Below are 26,937 nucleotides of genomic sequence, written 5' to 3'. Positions count from 1 at the left end.
CATTGCCAGTCCAGTCGAGCTCGGTGCCTCTCACAAGAAGCTCCCACTTCAGCTTGTAAATGCAGTCTTCCAGAAACAAAGGCCCTGCTTACTGGGCACAGTTTCATCCAGTCTGCTCTATCCGACACGCACACTAGCACTCCTATCTGAAATTAAATGGAGCCGAAATCTCTAAACACCTCTTTCCATAGTGTGGCTCTCCTGCTATTTAAACAGCACAGAACATACAGTACGTTGGCAAGCCACAGGGCACCTCATACTGTGAGGCGTCTCCTTATGGGCTCAGCAGTCCTTACTATCATACCAGCATCCCTCTACAAATCACAAAGGTTTCTGAGTTTAAACACATTTTTCTTGAATCACAGCACACCTTTGTTTTTCTGAGTAAAAATACACACCCCTCACATATTTCACAAAGTTGTCACAGGTTCATGTAAAATCTTCCTGATATTTTGGCGATATTTTATGAACTTATTTTCAAAATACTACTCAGTACAGTTAATGATAAGAGTTAAAACTCTGCTGCACTACCTCCCCAAACCAAAGACTAAAACGCTATAATTACAAAAAAGTAAACTGATCTGAAATGTTTTCTTAAGCATGTTTCTATCTCAGATTAATTCCGCCGCAGTCGTAGGTTGATCATGCAGGCAGAAGTTTAATTACACTTGTGCTTGGCTGCTTTAACCCTGATTAAATTCCAGGCGTATTAAGTTTGTGTCTCCAGCTAATGATTACTAACTTCATTACTGCATTCTATTTGCATATCAAATACTGAAGGTCACAGAATAAATGATCAGGAAAATAAAATAATGTATGGGAGCAATTTGATCGCGTGACGGCCTCCATACTCGGTTTTTACATGTAAATGAGCAGCAAAAGTGTAAGCAAAGAAGCCATTTTCTATCAAATTAAAAATTACATAATCATCAAAAACTAGGAAACGGAGAGTAACTATTTAAATATTATTTACACAGAATATACTCTTTCTGCTAAAACAAAAATGACCAACATTTTATGTTGTTATATTATTTTCTATACATGCTGTTGATCCCCCCAAAGGATCAGTAATACTGTTGAATACTTTTATGCATTCGAGAACAGAGTCGTAAGGTCGAAAGGCAGAAAGGGTTTTATTGTGTTAGATTTGAGGCTGTTTAGAGTTCCCACTGTGTTAATTGGGTACTCGGGACTTTAATGTTTGAGACACTTTTTACCCTCAAGTCTAAAGACTTTTCAACAACCTCTGTTAACGTTTATTAAAAGAGAGCAAGAAAGTCTGTTATCAAAATACATTTTTCAACAAAAGAAAATGCAGTAAGTTATTTATGTAGTATATAATCAGCCATGAGACATACAATTCAACAGTAAACACAAATATGCAGCAGGCACTGGCAAACTCGCACAGTCACAGTAATGACAGCAGACGGCGAGTCACGGTGGGTTTTCCATGGAGGTTTCTGAATCCGATGACCTTAATTTTTTACATGGCAGTGTTACCTGACACACCTCAGTAACGAAAATGGTCGGCTGCTGGGTCTACTACACTCTTGTATTATAATAAATCAAAAGGCTTTCTAACATCAAATAATGTGATATGAATGAATATCTTTTCATAGGCACTGATAGAGCCTTTCACCACAGACCAAATGATGAAGCAGAATGCTCAGACTCAGGAATCACTGCTCATGTGACCAACACTGACCTTATAGCTTCCTCAACTGATTGGCCCACAATGTTGGACGATGGTCCAGGTTGTGACAAAGGGGTTAGACTGATGACCCACTTGACTGGTTTATAATATTCTCCACTGGAACTCAACAGGTAGAAAAGTGTGGTCAGAAAAATAACCTAAAACCGGGAGGATAAAGGAAAACACACACACAACACAGTATTACATCATTAAAGTAATGACGATAACGTACAGTGACATGCAGCACTAACACAAAGTCACATGACTGTTTCAGGTTATTTATTATTCTGTTCCTGGTGATGGGAGTTGGTACATGTTAAATCTGTTCTGCCACTGACAAGACATTTAATCTTTGTAATCTCCTAAGAGTAGACGGTGTGTACAACATCTCAGCTGACAAGCCAGTCTTGGAAAATGGGCAGAAAGTAACTTCTCTCAAATTTCATCATATGGACAATGACAATAAAAGGTTTGAATTGAATTGAATAAAGGGGCAAAATATGTGCCTAACAAAATATCCATAGTAGATCTTTGTTCAATGTCATTTCAATACATCATAGCAAAAGTGTTGGGCTACTACAGAGGCAAAGCTTCTTACCATGGACAGTGCAAAATTGAGCAAAGCTGTTCCACTGTAGAAGAGAACTGTCAATAGCGTTGTGGCCGTGGTGAACAAGAGACTGACATTTCGGCTCATGACGATCCACAGCGACTCTAAAATCTGCAATGAGGTACAGACATTAAGCATTTTGTATTAAGTATTAAGAGAGTGGAATGTACCAAGTCAGGAGAATACACATCCATATGCATAAACAAGAAAGAAAATTATAAGTGGTCAGGAGAGAAGTCACTGAGAAACCAAGCAATAAATGCACATTTACCTTATTATTATTATTATTATGTTAGGTGATAAAAAACGTACTGCTGCCAAGTATACATGTATACTACCATCATGTGCATCATTTTATACTCCTAAAATTCAATGACTGATCAGTCACGTTTGTGGATTGTCAGGATATGAATACATGATTAAGAATTTCTTTATTTTCTACTCAATTTTAATTTACCAGGAAAGTATCTGGTCTTTAATGAATATACAGCTGGAAAAACAAGTATGGAACGCATCGTTTTTCTCAGTAAATATATTTCTAATTGGGCTATTGACATGAAATTTTCACCCAATGTTGACAACAACCCAAGTAATCTGCACATAGAAAGAAATCAAAACAAGTAAGTCCATAAATTATGTGTAATAAAGTGGAATGACACAGAGAATAACTATTGAACACAAAAAGGCATGGAAAGCCAAGACACCAGCTGAAATCTGTCAGTATTTAGAAAGCAATCCTGACAGCCCCCTATGAGTGCAAATTAATATTAGCCGGTTTACTCCTAATTCATGGCCTAGAAAAAGGTTTCTCATTACCAAGGTGTCACACAAGAAGCCTCTCATGATGGGTAAAAGCAAAGAACTCTCTCAAGACCTTTGTAACCTTATTGTTGTAAATCATACTGATGGCATTGGTTACAGACGCATTTCTAAACTTCTGAATGTTCCAGTGAGCATGGTTGGGACCATAATCTGGCCATGACCAGGTGCTCCTCACAAGATTTCTGACAGTGGAGTCAAAAAGAATAATCAGGAGAGTTGTTCACGAGCCAAGGACCATTTGTGTAGAGCTTCAGAAAAACATGGAATTAGCAGGTACAGTTGTTTCAAAGAGAACAACAAGTAATGCACTCATCCGCCAAAGCCTCTATACACACTCACCGCACGAGACTCCACTGCTGAAGAAAAAGCACTCTTGTGTGTTCTGCACAACGTTTGGACAAGCAAATGAAATACTGGGAGAATATAGTCTAGTCAGATGAGAGAGAGAGAGAGAGAGAGAGAGAGAGAGAGAGAGAGAGAGAGAGAGAGAGAGATAGATAGATAGATAGATAGATACTTTATTAATCCCAAAGGGAAATGAACAAATTCTATCTATCTATCAGACTTCATATAATTGAAGGATGAATGGATAAATGTACCGCAACATTTCTGATAAGAATTTGCTGCCATCTACCAGGATGCTGAAGATAAAAACGAGGTTGGACATTTCAGCAAGACAATGACCCCAAACACACAGCCAACCACCCGACTTCATAGAAGAGACCCCCAGAACCTTCAACAATTGAGGACAGTTTGTGTGGAAGAATGGGCCAAAATCACACCTAGGCACTGCATGCGACTTGTTTCTCCATGCAGGATACGTCTTGAAGCTGTCATTACCAACAAAGTATTAAATAAATTTCAGTAAGTGTGTTCAATACTTATTCTCTGTGTCAATTCACTTTGTTACACAATTTATGGACTTATTTGTTTTGACTTCTTTGTATGTGTGGATTACTTGTGTTGTTACTGACATCTGGTGAAAATTTCATATCAATAGCCCCATTAAAAATATATTTACTGAGAAAAATGTTGACGCATTCAGTGCTTATTTTCCCCGCTGTATAATAGCAGTTCTTAAACATTTAATAAAATATATGCAAGGTTAACTTTTGTTTTTTCATGGAGATACGCACAGAGTCTTGATGGATAGATACTATGACTTGTGAACACCTTGTGGGGCCAGCAAGGGCTGGGATTGTCCCTAGGATAAGTAAATGGACTCCAGTTACTTTATTTAGAGACCCTAAAGTTGCTAGAGAGCAATGAGTGTCACCTCTTAAAATGTATTGGGGAAGACACCATTATAGCTTTGTGGTACTGGGCATCCGCACCTTCAGCCTTTGGTAATCATGGGCCAGGGCTTAAAAGCTCCTTGAGTTTGGAGCCCCAGGATGGGGTTGGGGGTAAGGGGATGAGAGTCTTTGCCAAAGGCTCTACTGGCATGACAAGTCAAGTGGGTGTTAAGATGGTGTTTGTCATTATGTTACAGGTCAGCAGTTCCAGTATTGCTTTTCCTTGTTTTGTACATTGTGCTCTCCCTGGTTAGTTTTCTTTTCTCTACAACACCATCAAAACTGAAACTTATTAGGGTTTGAAAACAGCTTCACCCACCAGATATACTTTCAATACCTGTGATTACGTATCAATGCCTGTTTGTGAACCCCTAGTGAATAAATCTGGGAGTAACATTCACAGACCACTTCCTTTTCCATTCTGAATTCTGATTTGCTTTGACAGTACATTTTTTGCACACTTACAGAAAGAAACGTTTCAATGTTTTCATGCACAAAGGAAGCAATGTCCTGCCAGTCCAAAATGTCTCCTAGCCAGCTGTTCTGCCTCTGAATGTGCATCTTGTGACCTCGGTGCCTCCCAGAATGGTTGACATTCTTTTTAAAAAAAAAAAAAAAGAAAGAAAAAAACCCCATAAAAAAACAGTCTTGCTATTTTATGTACTATAAATACATGCAACTGGAAGAGAAAAAGAACTCCAAAAATATTAGAAAAAAAGATTTACTTAAATAAGAGGTCTTTAGGGTGGCTTACCTTTACAAACCAGGACTGATACAGCCTGTCCCAGAGCTCCAGAACCTGCTTCTCGATTACTGCTGTGTTATTCACCTTCTCCCCTAAAATTTTGTGCAACTAAAAAAAAAAAAAATATTTCTCCAAGTTACAAACTTTATAGCCCTCTTATAAGCGTTTTAAAGATTCAGTTAATGTCAAAAGCTTAACATTAAAGCCTATGTCACACTCACTGAAGTTTAAAAAAAGAAAATTCCTTTTCCTTAATATTACAACTTGGCCCACACATACCATACAGTATAAAAGAAAATTTCCAAAGCATGGGAAGTTGGGGCTGAAGCAGGCCTTTCACGAATAAATAAACATAAAATGAAAAATTGTGGTGTGATGTGTAGTGCTGCCACCTCACTGATCTGGTGTTCTGGATTTCAATCCCATGCACAGATCCTATCTACGTGGTATTTGTCTACTCACTCAGGTCCACATGGGCTCTACTTCAGATCCTCCGATATTCCTTCCCACATCACCAAAGACATGATGGTTACATTACTCTGTATACCTGTTCCAAAATGGCTCCCATGTGAATGCATTAATAGAACCTGCAATGGAGTGGCAGCTAGCCAGTGCCCTGTGCTGACAAGATTGGCTCCTGCAACTGTGAATGTCAAAAGGTTGTGCAGAGTCTGGAGCAGCTGCGTCCTTTTTGTCCATTTGCTTTTCTAAGACTTTCTTACTTGTGAGGCAAAGAGGTGGCAGATTAAAGAGACTGAAAGGGTCCGATGTTAATGATTAAGAATAAGAAGCTTACCTGGGAAGCTCTTTTTTGAAAGGATGAGTAATACAATGAAAGGCAGTAGAGAAAGTTAAAGAAGAGTGGTAGATGTGGAATGTAGCCTTGATGACCCTCAAGTTACTGGGACATCCTGGTGAACCCTAATCTGTGAAGTATTTGTAAGGAACAGTGCAAGGAGTGGGCTTGGATGGACCCTGAAGAAGTCTACCAGGAGGAAATCCAAGCTACGTTTAACCACTTGGAGAACGCTCTGCCAGCCATCTTATCCATTTTTCTTAAATTGATTACATTGAGCTGGTGTTCCAGCAGGGTCATCATATAGCGCAGTGTTTCCCAAACTCAGTCCTGGGGACCCCCTGTGGCTGCAGGTTTTTGTTCCAACCAGCTTCTGTTTTTAATTGAACTCCTGGGCTAATTAAGTGAACTGATATTTCCCAACTTTTGTGTTTAGGGAACAATATAGAAATTAGAAAACTAAGTTTGCTAAAAAAAACATTAAAATGTACCAAGCAGTTATATGGCAATAATGTATTTTTTTTTCTTTTTAACAGTATTTTCATCTTGATTTTCATTCTACTTTTCTAGGTCTTCTAATTGTTTAATTAATCCATTATTTACTAATTAGGGGTCTGACTCTAAAGTACTTACAGCCTTTGATATTTTAGTGTTGTTTGCCTGGGCGTCTGTTCTGCTCATTTTTAATTGTCATTATTAAGATACAACAAAGGGGGAAAAACTGCACAGAGGAAGGACAAAATATAATGAAATCAACAAAAGAGAGTTAAGCATTTAAATCTATAGCAAAAGCAGAAATATTTCTAAATGTCTTATAAATGTAAAAATCATGCTGCTGTACTTTTCTGAATGTCGAATAAAAGAAAAAAATAATACCAGCTAATTAAATGAGATCAGTGCTATCAGGTGTTGTCACTGATTAGGAATCTGGTTGGAACAAAAACCTGCAGCCACAGGGGGTCCTGAGGACCGAGTTTGGGAGACACTGATGTAGACTACTGTATATCCATTTAGGCAGTTTGTTGACACCTGGACTTTTAACGATTTGCTATTGTTCTCATCTTTGATTGATATGCATTTTATTTCTGGCATCAAATGCATAAAAGTTTATTGAGGATGCAAGGTGGGTCTGTAAATAGGAATTGTTTCTTTCAGTTTTCTAATATATGTATAAAATTGTAAGAGTTTCTTGTCTTATCATGCTAAAACCCATGTGACCAATGAATTTGACATTCGGCTCATGGTAACCTCGACATTTGGCATAAAGTCCTTATTCTGGCCACCGAAGACATGGTGGTGCTCATCCTGAAACAGGAAATGCACAGCAGCGCATGCACAAAAGAAAACTTTGAGCTTACCGCATGTGTAGCATGAAGAAATGATTAACATGCACACAAACAGCTCTGTGAAACAAACATCGAGCTGCTTTGGGAAACACAAGAAGACATTGAAAAAAAGAAAAAAACTACAAACACAGACAAACATCATCCAGCTTCAAGAGGTCACAACTTTCATCTTCACAGCACGTTCAAGCCTCCAAATGGGACAGACTCCTCAACTGAACGATAAACTGGTGCAGCACGCGATACTCCAAGGGGAGAACCACCCCATACCCCCCAATCCACTGTTGCACTGTCCTGCTGCTCAAAATTCATGGAAGACTAAACACTCCATTAAATAATATTTGAATGTTGAAGACTTGGGAAGCGCTCTTGAAAAAGGGTGAGTAGAACAATTGAAGAGTGCAGGGTAAGTTAAGTATCAAATGTTCATAAGTTGTTTACCAAGAAGACACAAGACTAAAATGCTTAACGGTTTTATAAGATGAAAAATAATTTGAAATTGTTGCTTACTAAACAATAGATTTGTTAGCTACTATTTTTATCTTTTCTACTTCCAATTAAGGTACGCTGATGCTCTTAAAACAAGCTTGCTGTTCAAACAGTAACTAAAAGGGTCTGAATTCATGAAAGTAGGTTTTCCTGCCGTCTGCACAGGATGACTCCTCCGATTGATTTCTCTGTTTATCACTCCACCTGCTTTAAAATTAAAGGCTAATATTCCAATCTCCTCTCACTCTCTGCTAAACGGAAGAATCCACATTGCTAAAACAAGCCATGATAAATTACTGTAAAGCCTAGAAAAGCAAGGGCTAAAACAATTGGTCTATTTACCAACCACTGATCAAGTCTTTAGTAAAAACTGGCCGATTCAAATCGGCAGCCAATCGATCGGAGCAACGCTAAAACATAATTGGAATTGTGTAACTTATCTAACTATTTTTCCTCAACAGTAGTAGCGTAGATAAATTCTGACAATGACTATTTTAATGTCTGGATTACACATTTTACTGCGGTGGGCTGGCGTCCTGCCCGGGGTTTGTTTCCTGCCTTGTGCCCTGTGTTGGCTGGGATTGGCTCCAGCAGACCCCCGTGACCCTGTGTTCGGATTCAGCGGGTTAGATGATGGATGGATGGATGGATTACACATTTTAGATTTGATGTAATGTGCTTGCTTTTTCACCATTGCTACTCACATTGATGTCCAGTTCCCCACAACCCACATTTTTCCACTCCTTCCGATCTTAACAGACAAAATCCACCCAGCAATTTTAATTTGGTTCTCCGCCATACACAGAATGTCACAATACCTAAATGCACAATGACAGTTATCTCATTTTAATTGAAAGTGTTCAAACATTTGTCATTATATGGAGGCAGGCTAGTTCTGAAAGTGTTCCTCCATACTTTTATCCTCGCTAAAATTCTTCACCGTTTCAGTCTTCAGAAAAGGTGCTCTTCTGATAACAGCCTTGAGCATGGGATAGACGCTATATAGATAAAATGTATTATTAATATTAAGGTTATTACTAAGGTGCTATCAATCGCAGTGCCACCAGTTGACTAAGGGAATATTTAATATACCCCAATTTACAGAGTCTTTTAGATTCTCAGATTTTGCATATGTAAGGTGGCCTTCAGATCCTAGACGCTCCTTGTCTGAAAGGCAGTTCATGAGAGCAGATACTCAGTTTGCAATGACAGCAGCATATCATCAATTTAAAAATCATGTATAAGTTCCTAGAAACAAGCCAGATGACAGATTACATCTAATCTTAGCATCAATAATTGTAAATGGGGAAAAAAAAAAAAGTTTATAAAAATAGTAACTACAAAGGGAAAAAAAAAAGAAGAAAAACACCACAGAAAGACCACAGGACCTCTGCAAAAAAACTGCTGCTAATCTAACAGAAAATTACGATCACTAGCCAAACTTTAAATTTTCAGAATCACTGGCAGTAGGTGACAGGCTCATTTTAAAAATGGCAAAGACTGTGAATGGTACTTCTTTTCAGCACATTGAGGATAAAGCACAGTATTCAGAAACGGGCATAGAATGGTTTCTGCAGAGACCACCACATACCTTGTGTGTTATCCACTCTCTGCCATACTGGTACACATTGTTTGCTGCCGAATTCAAAGCTTTTTGTACAACTTGAGCTTCAGGAAGCCAGCTATTACAAACAGAAGACCACAATAAGAAACTGAATGGGTGAAATAAAATGAAAAAAAGACATCAAAAAGTTTACTTGAAATACACATGCTTAATGTTCTTCCTAAACATTTCTTCCCTCAAACTAAATGACCCTGGAAATATTCATGACTTCATTTTTTTCTTACATCACCTTTCTGTTACAGCATCATGGTGAGCTTAGCCTATCTTAAAAACATAACACAGAAAACCCTCTAAACAGGACATCAACTTTTCCATAAAAAGCCACACAGTTTGTTTTAAAGTAATAAATGAACTTGGCACCCTCTGTTCGGGATGTGGGACACCTGCATGGATACTGGAAGACTGTGCAAACTACGTACAGACTAGAGATCAAATTTGGTTGCTGGAGGGGATGAGGCCACAATGTGCTATTCCAGAATGCCGTTTTCAGCTCATGTTTAAAAGTAGTCCAACATGGCCCATGCCAAATTAATGCATTACCAGCACACAATTTTCAAGGATTTAGCATATCTACGCTCCTACCCTCACCTATGGTCATGAAGTATGGGTATTGACCAAAAGAACGAGATCGCGAATACAAGCGGCTGAAATGAGTTTCCTCCGCAGGGTGTCTGGGCTCTCCCTTAAAGATAGGGTGAGAAGCTCAGTCATCCGGGAGGAGCTCAGAGTAGAGCTGCTGCTCCTCCGCATCGAGAGGAGTCAGATGAGATGGCTTGGGCATCTGATTAGGATGCCTCCTGGACGCCTCCCTGGTGAGGTGTTCCGGGCACGTCCAACCGGGAGGAGGCCCCGGGGAAGACCCAGGACACGTTGGAGGGACTATGTCTCTCGGCTGGCCTGGGAACGCCTCGGGATTCTCCCGGAAGAGCTAGAAGAAGTGGCCGGGGAGAGGGAAGTCTGGGCATCTCTGCTCAAGCTGCTGCCCCCGCGACCCGACCTCGGATAAGCGGAAGAGGATGGATAGAGCATAAGAACAATCTAGACATGAACAGGCCATTCGGTCCAACAAAGACTGCCAGTCCTATTCACTTCACTCTTCCAAAATAACAGCAAGTCAAGTTTTGAAGGTCCCTAAACTCCTACTGTCCACCACATTACGCGGTAACTTATTCCATGCGTCTGTGGTTCTCTGTGTGAAGAAAAACCTCCTAATGTTTTTTGTGAAATTTACCCGAGTTTCCAGCTGTGTCCCCATGCTCGTAATGAACTCATTTTAATGTAACAGTCTTGATCCACTGGACTTAATCTTCTTTTGCTTAAACTGAACAGACTCAGCTATTTCCTTTTAACTCATCCCCTGTAGCCCAGGAATCAGCCTAGTCGCTCTTCTCTGCACTTTCTGCAGCACTGCTAGGTCCCTTTCCTGGAGACCAAAACTGCACACAGTACTCCGGAGGAGGCCTCACCTGTGCGTAATAAAGCTTCAGCATAAGCTCCTTGGACTTGTACTCCACACATCAGGGCGCTATATAGCCCAACATTCTGTCAGCCTTCTTGATGGCTTCTGAACATTGTCTGGCAGTCAACAGTGTGGAGTGCACTACAACTCCTAAATCCTTCTCATAAGGTGAAGGATCAATTTTCAGACCTCCCATTGTGTATTCAAATCCAACATTTTTGCTTCCTACCTGTAATACTTTACATTTACTTACATTCAATTTCATTTGGCACAAATCTGCCCAAGTTCCTCAGTAATGATTCAACGGATTGAAGATTATATGCCAATCCACCTACCTTGGTACCATCTGCAAACTTAACCAGCTTGTTATTTATTATTCCTGTCCAAACCATTTATATACATTAAAAATAGCAGTGGCCTTAGCAGTGACCCCTGTAGAACACCACTCTTAACATCAGCCAATTCCTCAAACCAGAACCCTTCTGCTTCCTGTGTCTGAGCGAGTTTTACACCAATCTACACACAACACCCTCAGTTCCCACTTTTAAGTTTGACGATTGATATGAGCAGTTACATGGTGTGTGATTTTAGACCCTGAGCAGATCAGCAGAGTTGCGTTCCTGTGTGTTAAGCCTGTACGAGGGTAATAAGTTGTCCTTGTCAGCCTGGTGAACTGTGATGTGCCACAGACATGGTCTTTTCAACATCTGATGCATATTTAACGCTCTCTCCATATTATAATTGTCATTTGTATCCGTTGCAATTTTCTGGGTGAACTGCACCAAATAATTTGAAATAAATATAATGCTAAGAAAGATGAAAAGTATCTTTTACCAAAGTACAAAATAATCAGCAAATAACTATTCAATAATATCTTGCCATTATATAGATACACATATTCAGACTGTTTTAATACGAGCATGATCAAAGGCACACATTTCTGCAGACACACGGCCACCGATACCCTGGCATGCCTCCGCTCGCTGGCACAATCACTTTGACATACAGAGGATTCTTTGTCTTTCGATCATTGAATGCATTTTTGACAGTTACACTCAGGCAATGCCACTGTGTACTTACTTTGCCCACTCTGGATGGTTTGACACAGTCTCGTTGATGAGGTTGCTTGTCACTTGGATAATATGCACACTCTCTTCATGCACCTAATAATTGAAAATAAATAATCTTTTTTACATTTTAGCATTGCATGGTTTTCTTTACCTCTTCAATGTGTCCCAGATAAACAAAGCCAGCAAACACTTCCACCACTGGAGAAAGTAAAATTATAAAGTAGTTCTTTACATGACAAACTATTAATTATTCTAAAAGCACTTCAGTATAACTGCCAGAGGTTCTAAAATAAATTTTGTATATGGTACACTTTAAAGAGATTAAACAGTTTGCCTAACTAAAAGTCACTGCCAACTGATTAGGTGAACAAATCTGCAAAATGAGAATGTAATGCTTATTCACGGTTAAAGTAAATTCACGTCAGTTTTGTGCAACGTTCTTTTTTTCCCCTCCCACAAAAAAAGGTGCTTAATGACTCCTCCACTCAGATCTTGTGATGCTAAATCTGTGAGATACTGCTGTCAGTCTGATTATGAAGCTTACTGTGAGCCGGCCGTACCTTTGCTGTGAGCAGCAGCGCCAGCAGCAGTGTTCCCATAACCAAGAGAAAGATGATAAAGATGCTGATCAGTTTGTCCAGCGACCTCTCCAGCCAGATGATCATCTGTTAAGAGATCAGTTTATACGGTGATCACTCCAGCATTTCAGGGTACGATACAAATAACAAGTAGAGCTCGGAGACACCCAGGTGGGCTATTTGCTTTTTTTTTTTTGCTAGTTGAAAGTCATCTGTAAGAGTAAAGTAGTTGAACAATATCTTAAGAGAAAAAAAATGCACTTTACTTTGTTCATTCTGTTATGTTAAAACATAACCAAATGCAGCATTCTGAGCTAATATACTCAGAGGTCTTTATCTCATAAGAAAAAATGCACACGTTTGATAAAAACTTGCGGTTACTTTGAACATCATGTTAGTAATTAAATAAGATATTTCTAACTACTACAAATATGAAAATTTGTTATGCTTTCACAATGTAATTTGTGGCCTTTGATTTACTTCCAACTTACATAGCCAACCTAAATTACAAGTGAAAACTAAGCTTAAACAAGATATGCTCACTTGCTTAAATGTGTCATACTTTTTGGTTTAGATACAAGTGTTTTCATTTTCTGGGGTGTATAATAAATTGTTGTTGTGCTTAGCCCTTGTGCACGTAATCTTATTTATAAACAACCTGAGGCACACTACCATTAAAACTGCTCTAGGATATATATAAAAAAAGTGTATTCTATTTCTAGATGTATGCATCCAAACGGATTTCTAAAATACTTCAATCTGAGAGTACAAGATTTTTATCACTTCCTCTGTGCTGCACAGTAATACACTCTTTACAGTGAGTGGACTTTCCTGTCATAAATCTGATCTCCTACATCTGGGCTCAGCCTCTTCACACGCATTTCCTCCATCCTTTGTGGTTTTTTCTAGTAGTCCAAAGACATGCTGACAAGATGACTGGGCACATGGCAGAAAGAAAGTATGTTCGGCAGGTTGGCAAGATCTTACTTCTTTTCAACATCTTCAGAGATGGTACACACACCAAAAAAAGATTGCACATCTAATATTTGCTCCGAAACAGCCCCTTGGACTGGTGTTTACTCAATTATATTATCCTCTTTTGTATGTCACTTTGGATAAAAGTGTCCACTAAGTGAAGAAATGTAAATGTAAGGATTGGAATGAATGAATGAATGAATGAATGGACAGTCTTAATGGAGTTGTTATTCCTGGCCAGGTACAAAAAAATAGCTCTTACTAAAGTGGAGAAGGACAAACAAACGGTGATTGCCTTTACTACACTATTGGCACGCACACTTATTTTGCTAAACTGGAAGAATCTTAACTCTCCTCTTTTAAGTCAGAGGGTAACTGATGTTTTATATTATTTGAAATTGGAAAAAATCAAATTCTCACTTAGAGGATCTGTGCAGAACTTTTGCAAAACCTGCCAGGATCTCATCAATAACATTTTAGAATAAGCTCTTAAAGCAGTGAGGAAGTGGATTCTCTTCTCGTTTCTTTTTCTTCTCCATTTATCTTTATCCGCTTATTAAACTCATCAATTTATTTATTTTTACTATTTTTAAGTTTTAGTCTGTTGGCCATGCTCTCTTTCTCAGGGGTGGGGATTGATTTGTCTTCAGTCCTATTTTTTTTTTGTAAAAATTGATCTATTTGTATGGATTGATGACAATAAAATCAATAAAATTATAAAAAAAATAAAATAGCTCTTACTTAGTGAAGAGGTACTGGCTTTCTTAACGAACTTCACGTGCACTGCATGATCTGCGGTGGAGTCCCAGTTTACTCTTATCAAATGTATTCTTAAGCCTAACTCTTAACAGTACTCATTTCCATCTTAGGATCTATCTCTTTACGGTTTGTTCCCGTCTGTTAGTATATCAACCATAGATTGCATCACCAGGTTAATCTTCTTGCAGATATTTGAGACCCTGAAACTGTTTCAAACAATCTTTTGCTCAAGAGAGCAGTAATCTGAAAATAATTCCAGGTTATGCCCTAAGCGTGGAGACGTCAAAGAGATGTGTGGGCCCAATATGTCAAACAGCACAACTGACCTCATGGCATAAGCACTTAACTGCATGCCACCTGGTTTTGCCCATTCAAACCTTCCAAGGATTTTTCAAATTTGTAATTACACAGAACACATGCTGCTACAAACACTATATCCATTTGATCAAATAAAACCCTTCCAATCAATTCTCTGAACACACCTTTTCCCAACAGATGGCACAAGAAGCTGAGGCCTTTCCCCTTCATGATTACACCCCCCATCATTTAAATGTGCAAAAGCTGATTGATTTACCCGATGGTATGTCTTTGGACTGCTGGAGGAAAACCTGAACGTCAACTTGGTGAGAAGTACGATTGTATTTAATTGGTACAGCACTACTCATCAATACAAAATACAGCAGGGGTTTTAGAATTTCAAAATGATCTTATATTGCTTACTTTCACTAAGAGATGTCAAACACATAAAATAAATACAAGAACACTAAGATATTACCTACTATCTGCATGACAGTACTTCAAGAGTATTTTATGGCTCCCTTTTCAGAAAGAGAAAAAAAAAACACCCCAAAGTAAATCAATATTAACAAAATAAGCACAATTGTTTTTAAATAATCTGGTTAAAAATAGCAAAAGAAGTTTAAGAAAGAGAAGGTAGAGAAGTATCATTAGTCCAGAACAGATGTTAAATACATCAAGGCTACGAATCAAACAATCATTACATTAAGAAACATTAAAAAAAAATAGACTAGGGGATCATACTCTCTGAGAATGGTCTTGACATGAGCTTGTGAATGCAGCATGTACTTCTGAAAATTGCCAAATGTATAGAAATTATTATGAAAGCTTAGATTCCAAAGCAGATTTTATGTATTTATTTTTTGGTAAGTCACTAAAGCCCCCAAAAAATACTTGTAACCCTGTCTTTGACCCCATAGTAGCAGAAACATTAACAGACGTATCTTTACTTTCTACAGACTGCCATAATTACTTTCAGCAGAGCACTTTAGTTTTACTTGAATAACTCAGGAAATTACAGAAACCAAAGGGTTTAAAGAGACTGATTCTACTATAAACTCCCTTGAAAAGACGGTGATCTACGATGTTAATGACATTGAAGCTTAAAACAGGGAAGATCACACTAGTTTAAAGTTTGGAAGAAGGTCACCTCGGCTGATGAATCCTAATGTTTCTGTTGCATCTTGTGGACAGCCAAGGTAAGTGTGAATCATTCACCTGGAGAAGAGATGGCAACAGGAATCACTACGGGAAGATGATAAGTCAGTGGAGGGAGTGCGATGCTTTAGCCAGTGTAGTGATGAGAAACCCTGGGTCTGGGCATTCATGTAGACATCACTGCAGACCAAGAACACTCCTTCATGGCAACGGCATTACCCAAGAAACTACTCTGTTATGAGAAAGTTCATTTCAGAGGTAAACTTAAAATGGACAAAGCAGAGATGCGCTATAGGTATACATATACAATGTACAGAAACTAAAATGTATTCTGAACAAAACAAGCAACATTAGACAAGGAAAATTTATACAATGTACAAAAACTAAAATTTATTCAAGGAAACACTAATTTTTGAAAGATGTACCTAGTGTTGATTGTCTGGATTTTTGTTTTCTTTTATGTAGTAACTGCATATTTTTTCTATTGCAGTACTGCATGTGAAAGTTCATTTTGACGTGGCGACTTCAGTGCAATTTTGTGCAGACTTTATAATTTTGTCTGACTGATTTAAGATTTTAGTGCAACAACACAGATGCTACTAAACTGAACTTTTTTCAGCCGCTAAGCCCCTAATAATCTTTAACTTTGTTTCGAGCAAAACTGCTTTCCTATTTTGTGATTCAGACATATTAAACATATAAAAAATAATAATTATTACTTAAAATAACATTGAAAACTAACCTTCTAAACTTTTCTATGCTTTGCGAAATAGGGCCAGAAAAACATTAAAAACCTCAACACATGTAATGAACTGCTGGGACACCGTTCACTGTGTAATATGCACAAAACACAAGTTATGTATAAGCTGCAACTTTGAACATCTGAACGACACAGCAGGGGTTTAGCAGTAGTCGGAAGTTAGCTCCGTTGTACCAAAACTTTGTAGTAAGAGGACCATGAAGACAACAAATACAAGCACAGAATATTTGTATTCCACTATACAGTAATTTTAGCTGACATTTATGAAGACCTAAACACACTTAACACACTCTTTTCAAGTGACTTTGTCTTTACATTTGTCATCTCAAGCCATCGTGCTTGCTCTTTACTGTTACAGTACTCCCGAAGTGGTTTTATATCTAGAATTTCTCCTTATTTTTATGCTTTCATTTAACACAGCGCGTCACCAAGTGTTACACTGCCACAGGATCTTTTGCTTACATTACATGAATAAACGTGGGTTATCTAATCAGAGAGCAACGCAGTCATTTAAGTATTTCAGTCCAAGCTAAAGACAGGCCATTCTCATAAACAGGAAATGACAGACATCATCGAAAGCCTATTTATCATTTAATCAAGTGAATCCGAGCAAAACAATAAATTTAATAAAAGAGGCTGATAAAAAAAAAATTCAGAGGGTAGCCTGTCTCACACATTTGAAGTCAGAAATGAACTTGAATTACACAACTTTCACATCAATATAAGTTTTGCTGCAAACAGCACAGATAATTTTTAGATATGACGATTGTTAATCCAGATCATTCATATGCCAAGGAGTCATACTTCAGAGGTTCCAGTAACACACTAGTTTAGGTACTGCAAAAATGTATCTATTACTCCTTTACTCATATGTAACAACACCTTAACAAAGGTTTCTTTTGGTGTTAATTATGTTTATAAAGCATCAGTAATAAGCTTATTATCTCTGTGCAACGCAGCATATTAAAAACCTGTGACACGCTGGTAAATTGCTTACAAATATCAAGGATTTACAAGTGTTATTTACCTTGAGACCACATGCTTCAGTATATGCCTCACTTAAGACCCTTCTGACAATTCTAAAAGTGCCCTTCGCCACATCGCACTGACAAATAAACATTATACTGATGCTTTGTAAATGTGATTAACCTCACATTAAAGAGTAATAGATGCATCTTAAAGTGTTAAAAGTACCTAAAGTGTTAACCAAGCTCCCACTAATGAATAGGACCTCATTTTACACTATTTATGTAATCATATTATTTGACTGTTCTGTTCACCAGCTACACCTATTGAGTCAAACTGTTAGCAAAACAAGGATAAGAACATTAATTTCCGTGGCTCTTGACCAAAATAAAAGAAATGCAATAAACGGCACAGCAGTTAACAACTTCTTATAGCGCCGGAGTCCTTGGCTCAAAGCCTTGCCCCCAAGGAAAATTTGGCATTTTACAGAAGCTCTTTAAATAAAAACAAGTAGGTAGAGAAGTAAATAAATAAATGTACTTTACAATACAGTTTTGCAAAGTGTGTGGTCATAGCATACCAGCAATCCTATGTTTGATTCACTTAAATCAGAAAGTTGGCGATACACTCAAATGATTTTGAAGGTTAAGTGCATCTTCTGTTCCTGCATGTTAAACTCTCACTTATCAATTAATGTCACTGCACGAGCATCTCATTCATTAGGACTTCAAGGGTATTGAAATACCTGGTTTTACTGGGATTTGTGGTATTCATGTTGAATTCTTCTTATAACATAATAAAATATTGTAATGAGCACTCGGATGGAGAACATAGACAGTACACAGAACTGAAATTGCATCACATTTGGTAAAAGAAGCCAAGTTTCTTCTCCGGCAATCACACTTGCTCACTCTCTGTGTTTCACCGCACAGTCCATTCTCTCCAGTCAGAGACCCACAGCCATTCAAGATGAGGTACACTTTGATTCTGGCAAACTAATCCTCAGTCCAAATCACTTTGAGAACCCCAGCTGTACAATAAGAGCATTGCTGCCAACTCAAAGATGATGCTGAGTTATGCGATCAAACTAAATTGTGAAGACTGCACAAACTGAAGTTTCTGCTTAGTAAGTAAGGAAGGGTACACATTAGTGCAATAAGAAGCCAATAAATATTCCAGCCATTTCTAGGCATATCACAATCACATCTAAGCCTGAGAATGTTGCTTTATTAGCAACACCTGACAAATCCGTACTGTAAGGTTGCAATGTAGAAAGAACAATCTGCCATAATCTGATATGGACATTCTTGCTGTGCCAGTTATGTACTATACATATACATAATTGGTAAAACAACAACTTCATTTAAGGCTAGTGCCTACTTTTATTTATGTATGCTTTTTGGCTTTCACACCATGTAAAGAATTCAGTTCATTATTTTTGTTTCATTTTACTTCAGGTATTAAGATTCTTAATCATTGTTTTTTCACTCTTAGCCACAAGAAGAAATAGCTTACAGCTGACTCTACAATTAGTGTGAGTGCTCGTCACAAAGTGGTTGTTATTTTATTAGAAAATTGAAAAAAGAAAAGAAAAAAGCTGACACCTGAGGGTAAAAATCACAACAATCCATAGAAACGTTGTTGATTTTTCTAATGAAATTAGAAAATGCACAATAGTGTGGGTACAGCAGAACAAAAGCAGAAGTTTACCATGCATTTAAAATGTCATGCACCAATAGCAAGAATAGTCATTGAATTAAATGGCTGAAAGGAAACCTGCAGGTACTCTGGCAGGCCAGGGCTATACAGTCATGATACATCATTTACTAGGAATATCAATCAATCAGGATATTTTCGAGCCAACACTGATGACCGATTTCATATGACTAGATTCATACAATTCTGATTCCAATTTTTTTCTTTATTCTTTAATTTTGTTTCTACACTAAGCTACTGTATACAAAGCCTTATGTTCTAAATTAAAAAGTAAAATTTGATATTTTTACAATTAAACTGCAGACGTTACCCATTTATTTTCTATTGACAAAATGAAACTCTGTAGGTGGATTGTTCAGTGACCAAAAATAAATAAAATCCAATTAATACATTAACTACTAAAACATGAACCCAAAATATTTGTGATAAATATCACATAAAAGTGCTTGTCATAATTACCAGCCACACTTCTAACAAAATGTTCATAAGCTCTTTAGTCCAACATGCTTAACACATTTACAAGTAAAACAGACAAATTTGGATGTTAAGCTAACACGCCTATTGTTCAGTATGCAGTGCTCTATCTGTACTTTTTCTAATTCAGATTGTGACCTGCTGAACTAAACAAAACCTTACTTACTGTTCACACTCAGATTTAGAGATTCTGTTTAAATTAAAGAACAAAATGAAAGATCTGAACTCATGAAACCAGCTTCTCTTTAAGTTTCTACCAAAGACAAGTCTCTCTTCTTTCCAATCCAAGTTCAGCTGGACGGCATATACAGTACGTCTGCTGCTCGTCTTCACCAACAGGTGAACTCCTTCGATTCCTGTTTCCGAGTTTATTACTCCACTTTCTTTAATATAAAAGCCAATACCTGGTGTCTCTCTCTCTGTCTGTCTGTCTGCAGGAGGTTCAGGCAGCAAAACTAGACACACAGTTCCTGAGGTATCACAATGCTCTGTGTAAAGTAGAACTACTAAATTACCAGAAAACTTACAAAAAACTGATCACCAATCGAGTCATCTGATGTGAGAATCAGCAAATTTATCAGCACCTAATCAATTGAAGTATTAGTGATGTTTACAATTTTAGAAAACTAAATAAAAAAAAATACCACCAAATAAATCAAATAATAAGAACTACTTTCAATGAATGACTGAATTCTGAATCTCAAGTTCAGAACTGCCATTTGTGTCACAGTAGTATATTGGTTAGTACTGCTTCTGCTCAGCCCTGGCCACCGTTTGTGCAGTTTACAACCTCTCCCCAGGTCTGCTGAAGATTTTCTCACACACCGTAAAGACTTCCGCACTATGATAACCTCGGATTCTAAATTATTGCAGAGTGAGCGAGTGCATGAATGGGAGTATAGCCTGTGATGGACGGGCCGTTCATTTACTGCTGCTGGCCGACTTGTACCTGATGCTACCAGGAATAATTTTGGCTTTGCTGCAACTCTCTAACTGGGTTAGGTGGGGGTGAAAAAGGAAACGTGGAAGTATATTTTCTTAAATTTCTAATTCTTTTTCCATACATATGGCACAAAAAAAAACCACATTCTGATTTTGTACTTTGCAAGTTAATAGCACAAAAATTAGTATTTCACAGATGGACATTTTTATGTTGAGAGATTTTACTTGTCAAATTGAGAAAAAGACATACAATAAATGCCCTAGCTTGATCTAAGATGACAAATTAACTCCATAAAGTCTACAAGCAAACATTTAGACAGCAGATGTTAATGAAAAGAAAATGATTAGCGCATAAGGCAACTGGTGGAAGCGTTTAAGCAGCATGCACATCTTGCTCACGTAATGCATCCACTCCATTACTACCGGTGTGTTATATTACCTGCTTGTTAAGCCAATGCCAGAGCTTTGGGAAGGAGACAAGAAGACAAGGAAGGATTATTGAAGAACACAACGATGCAAATGAAGGATTCACATCACATTTTTTTTCTATTTTTCAGAAGAAAAAAATAGCTGAGAGGACCAAAAGTTTTTTCTAGAATTTTTTAAACACTTTCAAGGTTTAACACATTAGACTTGCCTTTTAACAGGTAAGATCAAACCACAGGGATTTGGCGGTTGGGTAAACCATATCATCTGTATCTTCAGAAAATCTGGCTGAGGTTTTACATTTACATGCAATCATATACTTTATAGTTTAAACAATTAAACTAGCAACTTTTGAAAAAGGGAAGAAAAACGGGAACAATTTCATAAGCAATCTATACACGAGGCGCAGAAAAGAACATTACCTTTGTATCGACTTTTACGAGGAAATGTCCAATGCCTTTAATGGGCCCAGGCACAAGTGCCTCCTGTCGCTCTTTTAAAAACTCTCCTGTTATCTCCCACCAGGAAACCAAAGTCTTTTCTGCAAAATTTAGCAGTCCAAAGCGTAGAACCAGTTTCTTCAGAAACCACACTGTCACACAAACAAACAAACAAACATATGTAAAATGTAAAAAGAAACAAGCCATTATCTTCCAAGTTGCAATCACCAGCTCAGATCAAAATGTGGACCAAACTGTGTCACAACTGAAAACCTCTGGAAACTCCTCTTACATTTCTCCTAAATTTTAGTGTTTCACTATCTAGGATATTAGTTGTTGTTGTTTATTAATCATTAACACCAGGATTTACCTGTAAAACATTTGTTATAGTGTTACAGACGGAGGTTTATTCAGGAGTGAAACTAGTCACCTGGCTGGGATGCATCAGATATGAAAACACAAAGGAACAGCACATCACAGAAAGTGAAAGAAAAATACATCGGACTACATCAAAAGATGTGCTTTATCCGCCCTTATTCAATGAATTCTATAATTAAAAATGCTCCTTTACATATTTCATATTACCTTTAACTACATGTTCAAAATACTGAACTGGTTCATGTATTCTGCTGATAAAGCGGATGTGCAGACCTTGAAATATAATCTGCTAGGACATGTGATACCCTTTCAAAACATATGAAGATTTCCAGGAGTTCCCCCAAGAATTCTTTTTTGTTTTTGACTCACAATTTATTACTGCAATCTTGGATTTAGAACTAACAAAAAACTGGGGCAATGCTACCATTTACATCTTTTCTTATAAGAAGTAAATAAAATTTTTTTCATATGAAAATGATACGGGTATCAGGAAGAAAGAAAAATAAAAAAAATAACCGAATGAGGAGGTAACATCAACACAGTAGTGAACACAGTAGTCACCATCCACCCACTCCCTGAACCTGCTCCATCCAGCTAGAGGGTCTGCCTACAGTTTCAATGGCAAGGAAGGAAACAACTCTGGACAAGCCACCGATTCTTTTGCAGGACACAATTATTTATATGTCCGCTATGAATTACACACACTCAGCCAATTCTAACACACAACAATTACGTTTTATCCTGTACCTAATCCACTGTTTACAGAGAGCATTTTATATGTAATACATTCATTATTTTTTTTTCAAACAGTCACTCAATGGAGGACATCAAAATGTTTTAAAAGATGGAATCTTTCACACTTTGCACATTACCAGCAACAGGGACTGGAAGCAGCTGCAACAGCCAAAGATTGAGCCAGATCTGCAAAATAACAATGGCCCAAACCAGTAACACAAAATAGATGTCACTGGTGTTCTTCTTTTGCAAGGAAAAGCGAAACTCTGGTCTGGAGCGACTGCTTGATGAGGAGGGAGAACAGGAAACATCCGGATGGGAGGCACTATTTTTAGGAGAACCTACAAGGCAAAAAATACAATATTTTTAGTACAGAACACTCATTGTATGTGAATATAGTACTTGAGAGTCAAAGTTCAGCAAAAGCAAATACATTTACTGAACTGTGTAATATGGCATTGCATCATGTCAAATAGAATAAACAACGAACTCCAACACTAGGACATAAAGAATACAGGACAGCACTTCTGTACCATCAATCCACTGCTTGGCTTCTCTTACTATATAGTTCTGTCATCTCAAGTGCAACACAGTTTACCCAGGTCTTGATAATGAAACTACAACATATAAAATAGGAACTCTAGGGCTCAAATTGCTCACTAGAAAAGCAATTTTATTGTTTCTCTTCTCTCTTATTAAAAAAGAGGACGCTATAACATTCTCTAGGAGGCCAATGACCACATGCAAAGGACACCTCAGTGATAACCATTTACATTATCTTGTCCATGTCATTTGACACCTATTTCCAAGTCTCAATGGAATTATCTATTCATCCACAAAAGTTGCTAATTACCCTCATGTCAGACTAAGCACCAGAAAGAAGTCTTAACAGAGTGCAGAAGCACTGAGCAAACCACCACAGCACCATGAAAATTAATATCTGTGTTGTGGAACTGTGAATAGATGTGCAGAACAGGACAGACAATTTCATATAACACTGCGTATGAGCAGACGTGAAATGTAAAATGGCTTAAATATATCTCAATATCTATCAATTACTGATATGTATTTACAGATGAGGCCAAACACTCACATACACCTAAGCTAAAGGCTCTCAAACTCATTCCCTGTGTTAGCTCAATTAGGGTATCGACTTCATTTCCTTAAGTGGTACAGCCAAAATAATAGCTAACAAATCAGTTTATTTCAGCCTTTATTTGCTATATCAGATTTTCAGTGGGTCAAAAGTTTACAAAACACTTTTTAATATTTAGAGGCATTTTATTTTAATTGCTTAACTTGAATCAAATGTTTAGGATAGCTTTCCATAAGCTATTAGAATGCGTGGCAGGAATTTGTACCCATTACACCTGACAAAACTGGCACAAGTCAGCGAGGTTTTTGAGCCTTCTTACTATGACACACTTTTCACTTTAGACAACAACGTTTCTGTGATATTCAACTGTATTTATTAGCCATTCAATGCTGCTCTGAAAACTCAATTTCTAAATATACAGCTACTCTTCCCTAATACTAAAATAGTTGATTATACAGTTTAATAACTTAACATACGATTATTATGGAAACTCCAAAGTCTTGCATTTCATAGGCTGCTTGTATTTTAGTTCACTGTGGTTGTTCACTCTTCTTGGAGGTTACAAATTATTATTACTGCACTATTCATCCATCTACTCCATTTTATCCTACCTTCTCTATATCAGGAGTATGGACAGCTGAACCATTTAAAATGCAAACCTTGGTGGACCTCTGCCCATCACATACTCGCTATATTCATTCACAAACTTAGAGTCAACAATTAACCAGACAGTGTAGAAAACGCACACATCACCATCATCCACTGTCGCAAACTTTGTGTGTCTTTGCATCTCTTTCAGTGCCCCCTACAAAATGCACATTAATCCAATACTGTCAATTCTTAAGTCACTGCAATTCCAAAATACACTTTGGCTAAAATGATCAAGTTGGGTCAAACATATAAATACTGAAAACAGGACTTGATTAATTTAATGGTGCATATATGATTTCTCAGTCTAAACAGACACACTGCTGTTCAATCAAGAGCTACACTTTCAAATTATTGACTTGTAAGTAAGTTTAAGTATTAAATGTGGCAAACTCCTTTGTCAATGCACTAACCTGCAGGTTGAGAACCAGGACGTTCCCCAGATGTTCCACCAAATCCAGTAAAGGAGATTGCCATGCTGATAGTGTTGGCTGCAATGGAAAACACCTGGCCAGAAAGCTCACCCCCTGGAGGAGTAATAAAGAAAAACTGACCATTAATATAAGTATTAGGAGTCTGAAAGCAACAAAAAAAATAAAAGGTTTTTCAGTTGCAGGGTCTCACCTTTTCCATTTGCTCTCTGCTTGTCCTGAAACGCGCCAACTGTCATTAAAGCCACAATCAGAAAGAAGATGGGGATTCTCCAAGATCCAGTCACAGAGGCTAGAGAAAGAAGCAAAGGCTTTACTTCACTCTCTGCATTCATGTGTGTGATAGGAGTTTCACCTTCATACTTCTAAAGGCATGTGTGTTTTAACTGAACACGTAACGCGATCAGATCTGCACATGCCATCATGTTTATAAAGATACAAATAAGCAATTTAGTTATGACTCGCTGTTATCAACTGGAATAGCTGAGCTTGCATTTTTTCCAAATGATAGGTTGGTAAGAATTCCCTCTTTACTTTAAAGCTGCATATGCCAACATTAATTACTACTATTCTATTGGCCAAAGATAATACTTATTATAATAAACTAATACAATGTAATTAAGAAAGACGGTTACAAATGATACAGTATATTATATACAGAAAGTTTACACAGCATAGTGCGGTCATCTGTAGCAACAGTTATAAGAATATTTAACGTTAAAAATGTATTCCTTTAAACACAAATTCTGAAGACTATGTGCACATTACTATATGCTAATAAGACAGTAAGAAAACCAGTGACAGGAGGCTTTGACAATAAACTTACAGTATTTATTGTAGTTCTACAGATTTTTATGCTGTGGCACTGATGTTAAAACAGCAGGTCAGGTTGGGAGGCATGCACTGGCACACCCACCACACGATGAAACAGCTCGGGATCCTGGTTGGCAAACCCCCAGGCAGACATGTGGTCCAGTCCCATCCTCCAGAAATGACCCTCCATCTGCCACAGCCAGGCGTTACCCAAGATAAAGTTGTGAGAATCTTCTCCTTCTTTCAGATGCTCCCGTTAGGGGTCGCCACAGCAGATCATCTTCTTCCATATCTTCCTGTCCTCTGCATCTTGTTCTGTTACACCCATCACCTGCATGTCCTCTCTCACCACATCCATAAACCTTCTCTTAGGCCTTCCTCTTTTCCTCTTCCCTGGCAGCTCTATCCTTAACATCCTTTTGCCAATATACATATTCAGCGTCTCTCCTCTGCACATGTCCGAACCAATGCAATCTCACTTCTCTGACTTTGTCTCCCAACCGTCCAACTTGAGCTGACCCTCTAATATCCTCATTTCTAATCCTGTCCATCCTCATCACACCCAGTGCAAATCTTAGCATCTTTAACTCTGCCACCTCCAGCTCTGTCTCCTGCTTTGTGGTCAGTGCCACCGTCTAAAGCCCATATAACATGGCTGGTCTCACTACAGTGAATACCTTTAATGTAAAATGATTTTATAAGGCATCTCCAATACTTTGTCTAAATTAGCTACCCCTTACAAAAAGGGGAGATAAGTTAGTCATCAAAACCACAAAAACTCCATTGATTGCTCTAGGTGCTTCTGGAACTCTCCTTGGAGGAGGGGCCTATCTGTCAAGATGAGGAATTCACCAAGTGTTTCTGCCATCCCTTGATTACATTGTATGCCCAGTCAAGGCCAATGTTTCCCCTCCCTTGCTTAATTTGTCAGAAGCTCTCTGAAGTCACCGGACAGATTCTTTATGGTTGAAGTACCGCCATATATTGAGCTCTAATATTTGTTTATGTGTGCCCTGGTATCAGATCGTCACGACATGTAGAGGCAGGCAGTTACCAGCTAATATGATGTGTGGTTCTAGGGCAAAGATTTCAATGAAGGTAGCTGTGATCTTAACCAATGATTTTGATTTTTAAACCTGGAATTTCTGTCTCCATACTTTTCTGTTTCAAACACAAACTGTGAAGGTGAAGGAAGAAATCAACAGAGAGGTGTGCTAGCCAGGAGTAACCACCTTAGTAGTTAAACCAAGGAAATTACTGGGCACTCAGATCATTGGTAACACTGCCAGTTCTGGAAGCCAACAAAATCGCACTTTTGAAATTCCAAATCAAATACAAACTACAACTCCAGAGTTTCAGGAAATGAAAGGACTAATATTACACCTCTGGTTTTATGTAG

General features: G+C 37.9%; 1 protein-coding gene across 2 annotated transcripts in view; it reads right to left on the bottom strand.

Annotated features, from left to right (window-relative positions):
- The window catches only part of LOC114663592 (transmembrane protein 245-like), a 56,167-nt gene that overhangs the window by 16,492 nt on the left and 12,738 nt on the right, over positions 1-26,937 (bottom strand). Inside the window, exons 3-14 of one of the 2 annotated variants that reach the window (XM_051936129.1) lie at positions 24,919-25,017; positions 24,708-24,821; positions 22,688-22,891; positions 21,420-21,589; positions 21,011-21,034; positions 12,507-12,611; positions 11,957-12,039; positions 9,385-9,475; positions 5,175-5,273; positions 4,886-5,017; positions 2,292-2,414; positions 1,706-1,851 (exon numbers count right to left, since the gene is read on the bottom strand). In XM_051936129.1, coding sequence (XP_051792089.1) covers positions 1,706-1,851; positions 2,292-2,414; positions 4,886-5,017; positions 5,175-5,273; positions 9,385-9,475; positions 11,957-12,039; positions 12,507-12,611; positions 21,011-21,034; positions 21,420-21,589; positions 22,688-22,891; positions 24,708-24,821; positions 24,919-25,017 — 1,390 coding nt within the window. The remainder of the gene's footprint in view (positions 1-1,705; positions 1,852-2,291; positions 2,415-4,885; positions 5,018-5,174; positions 5,274-9,384; positions 9,476-11,956; positions 12,040-12,506; positions 12,612-21,010; positions 21,035-21,419; positions 21,590-22,687; positions 22,892-24,707; positions 24,822-24,918; positions 25,018-26,937) is intronic. The other variant, XM_028817416.2, reaches the window with a different exon arrangement.

This window comes from Erpetoichthys calabaricus, chromosome 13 (genome assembly GCF_900747795.2).
Source record: "Erpetoichthys calabaricus chromosome 13, fErpCal1.3, whole genome shotgun sequence".
Taxonomy (NCBI): Eukaryota; Metazoa; Chordata; class Cladistia; order Polypteriformes; family Polypteridae; genus Erpetoichthys; species Erpetoichthys calabaricus.
Note: the sequence above shows the minus strand (reverse complement) of the source record. Positions and strands in the feature narration are given on the sequence as shown.